The sequence below is a fragment of the Poecilia latipinna genome, unplaced genomic scaffold (assembly GCF_001443285.1).
Source record: "Poecilia latipinna isolate Pla-1442-1.1 unplaced genomic scaffold, P_latipinna-1.0 Scaffold2818, whole genome shotgun sequence".
NCBI lineage: Eukaryota > Metazoa > Chordata > Actinopteri > Cyprinodontiformes > Poeciliidae > Poecilia > Poecilia latipinna.
Window position 1 is genome coordinate 1 of NW_015115434.1, and position 8,425 is coordinate 8,425.

The following is an 8,425-nucleotide window of genomic DNA, read 5'->3' on the forward strand; positions in this document are numbered from 1 at the left end:
TGCTGGATGATAAATTGTCTCAGAAGTTATTGTAATAAACAACAATAATAATAATAGCATAATAATTATAATGCAATATAACATTCCCAAAAATCAATAAACTTTAATTTCTAATGAACATTTAAATACTGAAATAGGAAGACATTTTAAATATCCAAAATAATCTAAAATATGAAAACAATAAATAAATGAATTATAAAGTCTCTGTAAATAAAACTGTCCCTAAAAAAGGAATAGTTGAGACAAAAACACCAAACTCAAGACTTTTGTCATCCAGTGTTTGATCTCCACTCCTCTTCCTCCTTCCTCTTCCTCCTGACTCGACCTTCATCCAAACCTTCTCACCTGTTTCCTCTTCCTCCTCTTCGTCCTCCAGAAAGCGGGAGTCCATCCGGAATCTCTCGTCCGTCCCAAAGCGAGACTGCAGCTCCATCAGCTGGACGACAAACAAACACCTTGGTTTCAGAACCAGAACCAGGACTTTAACTAGACCAGATTGAGGCAACGCTGCAGATCATAATCTCCACATGACAACCAGACCTTCTGTCCAGCTGGACCTTCAAACTCCGGCCTGATGTCAAATCTGCTGCCATCCTCCTCTTCATCACCTTCCTCATCATCATCTTCGCTGTCATCAAACAGCCGAGGACCCGACGGCTTCAGGCGCTCCTGAAAACAAGCAGAGGAGCTGAAGCCACTGGGACGATCAGAGCTGACCAAACGCTCTAAGATCCTCACTCACGGCTTTGTGTGGGGCGTTCTGATTGGCTGCTGCTGCTCCATCAGCTGTGGCTTCGTCTTCTGATTGGCTGTCCTGGAACAGGGGCTTCTTTGACTCTTCGACCGCTGAAACAACTTCCTGTTTTTCCTCCTCATCGTCTGAACCAAAGACGATGCGTTTTCCTGTGGTTGGAGGTGGAGCATCCTGGTGGAATAATAAAATAGAATAAAAAAATGGAGGACAACCTTGACCATCATCTTATTGAGGCTGACTAGAGAAAACAGAGTGTCTTCAGTCAGAGGCTTCTTAAAATTTGCTGTAATACAGACAGCTACAAGAGATCTCTCCTGCCAACAGCCATCACAATCTACAATGATTCTGAAGAATTTTAATTAATATGAGTTACAACATTTAATTTCCCTTTGGGATCAATAAAGTAAATCTGAATTTGAAACCAGGAAATAAAGTTTCATGCGTCTTTATTCAACTGAAAATTTACAAAAAAGCCCAGTAAGTTATTTAGGGGAAGTTAAGTTCGCTAAACGTTTTCAAAGTTAGCAAAAACGTTAAAGCATTAAATGAAATCAGTTCTGCTTTTAGTGCATTAATGTTCAGATCATTAAAACAAATACTGATGTCTGGAATCAGAGGAGATTGTTCTAAAGAGCAACAATCCTCTTCCATCCTGGATATTCAGAACGGACTGGACAGAACCGGAGCAAGATACCGGATGGAAAACCAGGAACACCCACCAGGTTGGCCAGAGCTCCCTGGATGAGCTTCTTATGCTCCTCAGCCTCCTTCTGCCTCTGCTGGAGAGCAGCCAGCCTCCTCATGTTGGCCTTCCTCTGCAGCTCCTCTTCCTCCTTGGCTGCCAACGCCACCCGGGGAGGAGCCTCCTCTTCCTCCTCCTCTTCCTCGCTGGAGGAGGACTTGCTGCCTGGAGCAGGAGCTCCAGCCTGCTGCTCTTGTTCCTCAGAGGAGCTGCTGGATGAAGGCTGATCCTCTGCAGACTCTTCCTCCTCTTCTTCACTCCCAGAGGAAGAGTCGCTCTGTGGATCTCTGAGAGCTTCTGGTGTTTCTCCATGTTTCTGTCTCTGGATGCCTAAAGCTTCATCCTGCTCTTGTTTCCTCTTCCTCCTCAGACGCCCGTCAGTTTGAGAAGTTTCCTTCTGCGTCGCTGTTTCCTCTGAGGTCTGCAGAGACGCTGATGTCACTCCTTCTACTTTCTTCTTCTTGTGTTCCTTGTCATCGTCGCTGCTGTCCTCCCCCAGGATGGAGGCGAGGATCTCGTTAGGGGTGATGGCTTCCTTGCGCGCATGTCGCCCCGGGAGGCCAGATTCCGGTTTCAGTCCGGATCCGAGGATGCTGGGAACTTTGCTCTCGGCCAGCCTCTGTAAATCAGCCAAGGAGATCCTCAGATAGTTGGAGTTAGCAGAAAACAGGGCTGGAAAATCAAAATCTGAAGACGAGTCTGAAGAGTTTCCCTCCTCCTCTTCATCATCCTGGTCACTGTGTGAATCTGATGAGTGTTTTCTCGCGGGACGGATGCCAGCTGGGTTCTCGCTCTGCACAGAGGATGAGGGTTTACTGGAGGAAACGTCTCCAGGCGTAGTTTTTCTTTTCATTTGTCTCTTCTTGTCTGAAAACTGCTGGGCTGGTGGTGATGAAGGTTTCTCCTGTGGGGGGGCAGGTGGATTTCTCCTGGACTCAAACAGTTCATCTGTGTCAGCAGAGTCGTAGTCTTCCTCATCTCCTGGAATCAAATGGAGAAATCAGGTAAGCTCCAAGGTTAGTTTTTATCTTTTCCCGTCTCTAAGTTTGCACTTTAAAGAACTTTATTAAATCCTTCATTGACTCCTGAATTTCAGTTACAGTTTTTCTACTTTCTAATGTTTCCATTTCTTCTCCGAACACTGAGGATCTTCCTAAACCATGAAGGTCCACCAGGTCTTCCCTCCAGCTGTTAATTTGTCACATTCTTCCTACAAACTCATCTCAAGGGGTCCAGCAGGAAGTCTAGACTCCTCTGAAGGGAACATCAGGCTCCTTCTCTGCTCAGTGACGTCTGGATTGTAGAGCTGGTTCTCCAAGCAATCGCAGCTCCATGAGGTTCTACCAGCTAACGATGGATGATGATCCTTTACTTGGCGTTTCTCAGGGGTCAAAGGTCATTCCTTTTAATAATTAGGATCACATACTGATGACTTATTGATTGAAAATCCCTGTTTGGAGCATTTCTGTTACCTTTGGATCCTGATTTCACCAAGTAGTCGAGTCCCACCACCTCCAGGTTGTCGATGTCTTCCGCCTCCTGCTGCAGTGCATCATGGGAGCTCTGCTGGGCGGCCACCAGACTGCGGATTTCCTCGTCCAAGTCGACGTCGCTGTCAAGGAACCACCTCTCCTCCCTCTGAGCTGCTCTGTGGTTGGTTGGCAGATCAGAGCCGTTGGTGAGCTGATGGACTTCAGTGTTCTGTTCGGATCTAACAGGAGAAGAAGAAAAAGAAGAAGAAAGGAAGAAACATGGATTATAAACATGTTCTACATGTTTCATTACTGTCTCCTTTTCACTTGTTAGTCTGTTAGTTGTTGTTGTGAATCATGTGACTTTTGTTTTTCATGTCTATGTGGTCACTAGTCTGCTAAATAATCAGTAAACTTTAAAAGATAAATTAATCTGTTGTTGCAGGATCATAACCCTGAAAATGATCACACTTATTCAGTGTGACCCCATCTGGAGGCCGCCTCCATTTTTGTTGTTTGCACCACGTTGGGCGCCAATTTGTTGGGAATTAATCAGTGGCAGAAAATATAAAGTTTAAATCAACACAAAGACTCTCAGGATCTCTCTTCACAAGACATGAGATTTTAATAGTGCATCTCCATACAGGTCTTTGTCAAAGAACGCCAACGTCTCCACATTTTGATATTTATAGAACGCATAGAGATCGATTTCCACTTCTGTCTGTGTGTTTTAAATTGTCCAGTAAAACCATTTGACCTAAATAAATCCTTTGGCTCCAATTTCATTGGTCGCTTCCAGAGTTTCACAGAATCATCACAGCTGGAGTTTCTCATAACTAGGCTATATGATTGTTTAAAATAAAGCCTCAAATAATCTTTCTACATCTGACCAAGTTCTATTTTTTTCCTGGCAGCTGGTCTTGCTTTTAACAAAGAACTCCAATAAACATCTTTCTAATAAAAACATGCTGCCTTTATAAAAAAATACAATCATTCTTCAGAGCTTAGAACATCTCCACATTTGGGTTTAGCCTATGAATTTTAAACTCAAGTCTCTGCCTCTGCTGCCTCCACATGGTCAGGTTTAAATTGTTATCTGAGCTGCTTAGCAGCTCTGATTGGCTCTTATTGACTCTGCATTTCCAATTAATGGATCTCATTAAATCAGCTTTATGGAGCCTTTTCAGAACCGTTTCAGTCTCCGTTTGCAACAAACATGACAGGTTGCAGGAAAGTGGAAGAGCATGAGAGGCTCCTATAGGGAAGTAATCAGTTTGGGGGAAAGTAGAGAAGAACCACCACAAACATCTGAATGAACCAAAGCAGGACACGGGGTTTCTGTATACGAACAGAACAAACAGGGCAAACTGAGGCCAGAGATCCATCAAACTATCTTCTATCTTTTATCAGAACCTGGGCCCAACGACACACCATGAAAACGTTTTTCCTCAACATTCTCCAACAACTATTCTGTTAAAAAAAAATTAAACAGTTCATGAGATGTTGTCACATCAACATGGTGCTAATTTTGTCTGCGGCTCCTTTGTGTAAAAACACTTCCTTAAAAACAAGTAAGAACATTTTAAAAAAGTCACCTGATCCTGCTGAAAGTGTTAAGAGAGTCTCCTGGGTCTGTGCGACTCTTCTTGGGTTTGATTGGCTCGTATGGGGGGAACTCTCCCCTCCTCCTCTTGCTGATGTCATCATCCCCTCCCTCCACCTGCCAGGTGAGCTGGGTGACTGACAGAGTCTCATCTGGATCGGTCCGGTCCAGTCTGCGGATGTTGTGGCAGTACTTTGACGGGTCGTACTTCACTGTTCGAGCTTTGCTGCCTTTCTGACACCTGAGCTGCAGCACAGGAAGGACTCGACCGAATTTACTGACCACCCAGTCCTGAAAGCAGAGAACAGAGTCAACATCTCTAACCTGCGTTTTATAGAGACCAGCAGATGAAACCAGCAAACATCAGCAACCAGAATGGAGTTCAGATTAAAACATCTGATTCTGTCACATTTAACAAAGTGTGAGACAAAGAAGTCAGAGAATAATAAGCATTACATTAAAAACACATTTAGCAACAAAAACTGAGTTGTTGTTGCAGCTGGTCTGGAGGAAGAGAAGAACTGATCATCGGTTGATGAAAATCTTGGTAAAAAGTTTCAATCAGAGCTGAAATCAGGGCAGTTTATTCTACCGTCTATATTACAGGTTTTGGTTTGATCTGAGCAGAGAAAAATAAAACTTGTTAATCAGTGAGTTTTATAGCAGTTCAAATGTTGAATTTTGGACGTTGGAACGAAACAAACCTTTATGAAGGCTGAGGCAGCATGTCTAACAGCTTTAAGCTCCGCCCCTAAGCTGTTCTACCTGAACTAAAGCAGGAAACAGTTTGTGATCATCGTTTCCTGCAGAGACTCCCAGACGATCAGATTCACCTTCAGACCAAACTAGCAGCTTCCTCTGAGTGAGTCCAGCTGCAGGAGAGAAAAGTGGAAACCTGCAACTCTGCTGCTTCAAGCTGCCCACACTGGAGGTGAGTTGGACCAAAACACTCAGAATCACTTTGAGGGAAGTCAGTAGAGGAGGGATGGAGCCGAGACTGACTGGACCTTCTGTGTTTTCAGCTTCACTCAGAGACAAAATGGCTTCCAGGTTAGAGGAGGATCTCTGCTGTTCGGTCTGTCAGGAAGTCTTTAAGGATTCGCTTGTTCTATCATGTAGCCACAGCTTCTGTAAGGAATGTCTGAAGAGCTGGTGGAGAGAGAAACCATCAAGAGAGTGTCCAGTTTGTAAGAGGAAATCTTCTAAGGCTGATCCACCTTTAAATCTGGTTCTGAAGAACCTGTGTGAGACTTTCTTACAGCAGAGCGATCAGAGAGTTTCAGAGGATCTCTGCAGTCTGCACTCTGAGAAACTCAAACTCTTCTGTCTGAACCATCAAGAACCAATTTGCTCCATCTGTAGTCATTCAGAAAAACACACCAACCACAGATTCAGACCAATCCGGGAAGCTGCTCAGGATCACAGAGAGAATCTGAAAACATCTCTGGAGTTTTTAAAGAAGAAGCTGGAGCTCAGAAAGAAAGTTAAAAAGAAGTTTGATCAGACAGCAGAACACCTGAAGGTCCAGGCCCGACACACAGAGAGGCAGATTAAGGAGCAGTTTAAGAAGCTTCATCAGTTTCTAGCAGAGGAAGAGGAGGCCAGGCTGGCTGCACTGAGGGAGGAAAAGGAGCAGAAGAGAGGGATGATGAAGGAGAAGATGGAGGCTCTGAGCAGAGAGATAGCAGCTCTTTCAGACACAGTCAGAGCCACAGAAGCGGAGCTGAGAGCTGCAGATGTCTCATTCCTGCACAACTACAAGGCTGCAGTGGAAAGAGTCCAGCGCTGCCCCCTGCTGGAGGATCCACAGCTGCCCTCAGGAGCTCTGATAGACCAGGCCAAACATCTGGGCAACCTGGCCTTCAACATCTGGAGCAACATGAAGGACATGGTGACCTACACTCCTCTGGTTCTGGACCCAAACACGGCTCATCCAGGACTCCACCTGTCTGAAGATCTGACCAGTTTGACTTTCAGAGACAAACAGCAGCTTCCTGATAATCTAGAGAGATTTGATTATGATGAGTGCGTCCTGAGCTCTGAGGGTTTTAACTCAGGGAGCCACAGCTGGGATGTTGAAGTTGGAGATAGTGAAGGATGGATGCTTGGTGTGATAGGAGAGTCTGTCCAGAGGAAGGGAGACATACAGTCTGGATGGTTGTTTATATGGTTCTATGAAGGTAAATATAAAGCACGTTCTCCACCAGCTCGTCCCACTCGTCTCTCAGTCCAGAATAAAGTCCAGAGGATCAGAGTGAATCTGGACTGGGATGGAGGAAAGCTGTCGTTCTCTGATCTGGATACTAACACACACATACACACCTTCACACACACCTTCACTGACAAGATGTTTCCATACTTCAGCACTTGGAATAACGTAAAACTCTTACCGATGAAGATCTCAGTGATCAAACAGCAGCTCTGATGTTCTCAGCATGAAGAACAAAAAGTCCAAATTAAACCTTATTGATCAGATTGAAACTCTGTGATTTAAACAGCAAACTGAAGATAATCTGATGATCTGCTTGTTTCAGCTCCACTTAATAATCATTCCAGATGCTAAAAACTAAATGTGTCATGAAGTGGATGATGTGAACTTTAGTTTGGTTCTGACAGCCGATCCAGGTGTGTTGATCCTGAACAGGTACCAGGTGAGGTTAGTGGAGACATGAGGACACTGTAGAGCTCTGCTGATGAAACAAACTGAGATCCAAACATCCAGACTGATGAACAGAGGAAAACTCTGAGAGGTTTTCATATTTAGAAAACCTCTCTAAATCTGCTGAAATGAGGAACATTTCAGCAGATTTATCAGGAACAGGAAGAAGCTGACACACCAACCTTACATCCTGGTACTTCAGATCCCGGCACTGCAGCCTTCATGGTGAAGCTTTGGACTCCAGCTTTGCTCCATGAATCCAGAAGTTTCTGCTTCTTTGCTTCAGTTGTAGATCTTTGAAGATGATGATCTGCTGCCTGCTGACGCTCCTGAGCCAACCTGCAGCACATTTATTAACTTAATAACGGAGTTTTCATGCTCTCCCTCTGCATTATGGGTAACTCCTAGTACTCTAGCCTCAAGCCACAATCCAAAAATACAACTGTTGTGTTAACTGGTCTCTAAATTGTCCCTATAAATGAACATATTCATGATTGTTTGAGGGTGGATTTTGCCTCTCAACCAATGACTGCTGGAGATCAAACAGTCACCTGCAGCTGAATATGATCTCAAAAATGCTGAAATCAAACATTATTAAAGGTATTTAGAGTTTAATCACATAGCATCTTTTTCTCTCTGATAATTAAACCATCAGATTCTTGTTCATAAAACTGATTCTGTTAAAATCACTGAAGTTTTGACCAATTTGACTGATTTAGGTTCATAAGACAATACAAATTATTTCCTAAAATACTGAGAGCTTTTCAAAAACGTATAAATATTTTAAAAGGTAAAATGTTTATTTTATTGTTATCAAAGTTGAGGCAGAGTATTTATTTAAAACAAACTAACAGCCTGATGTGTTCATCTCTATATGAGGAAAGAAATACATTAAGGAGAACAAGCTGTGATAAACTGAGTTTGTTTTTACTGACTGCTGATTAAAGTTTCAGTGATAAAAATAAAATGAAAATTGATGCATCATAGCCTTGATTTAATAATGTCTTGTCCATGTTTATCTTTTATATAAAAGAAAAAAGACATTTTTTTTCTTTTAAAAATTCCCATTGAAAGTCTCTGATGTTCTCATTCTAACAACCGCTGAATTTGTTTTTGTTTATTTAACACAGGGACAATGTGCAAACACTAATATAATATGCTTTGAACCAGACTGAGTTCCTAGCAGGGGAGTTAA

General features: G+C 43.2%; 2 protein-coding genes across 2 annotated transcripts in view; one reads left to right on the top strand and one right to left on the bottom strand.

Annotated features, from left to right (window-relative positions):
- Window positions 1-291: 291 nt before the first annotated feature.
- LOC106939277 (nucleolar protein 8-like) overlaps window positions 292-8,425 on the bottom strand; it is a gene marked incomplete at its 3' end in the record, with an annotated part of 17,775 nt that continues 9,641 nt past the window's right edge. Inside the window, exons 5-11 of the mRNA XM_015021642.1 lie at window positions 7,413-7,569; window positions 4,564-4,862; window positions 2,969-3,207; window positions 1,474-2,477; window positions 743-925; window positions 541-669; window positions 292-436 (exon numbers count right to left, since the gene is read on the bottom strand). Of these exons, the coding sequence (XP_014877128.1) occupies window positions 292-436; window positions 541-669; window positions 743-925; window positions 1,474-2,477; window positions 2,969-3,207; window positions 4,564-4,862; window positions 7,413-7,569 (2,156 nt within the window). The remainder of the gene's footprint in view (window positions 437-540; window positions 670-742; window positions 926-1,473; window positions 2,478-2,968; window positions 3,208-4,563; window positions 4,863-7,412; window positions 7,570-8,425) is intronic.
- On the top strand, window positions 4,858-7,334 carry LOC106939280 (tripartite motif-containing protein 35-like). Its single transcript, XM_015021644.1, has 2 exons — window positions 4,858-5,502; window positions 5,594-7,334. The coding sequence occupies exon 2, from the start codon at window positions 5,611-5,613 to the stop codon at window positions 6,994-6,996; it is 1,386 nt and encodes a 461-aa protein (XP_014877130.1). The 5' UTR covers window positions 4,858-5,502; window positions 5,594-5,610; the 3' UTR covers window positions 6,997-7,334.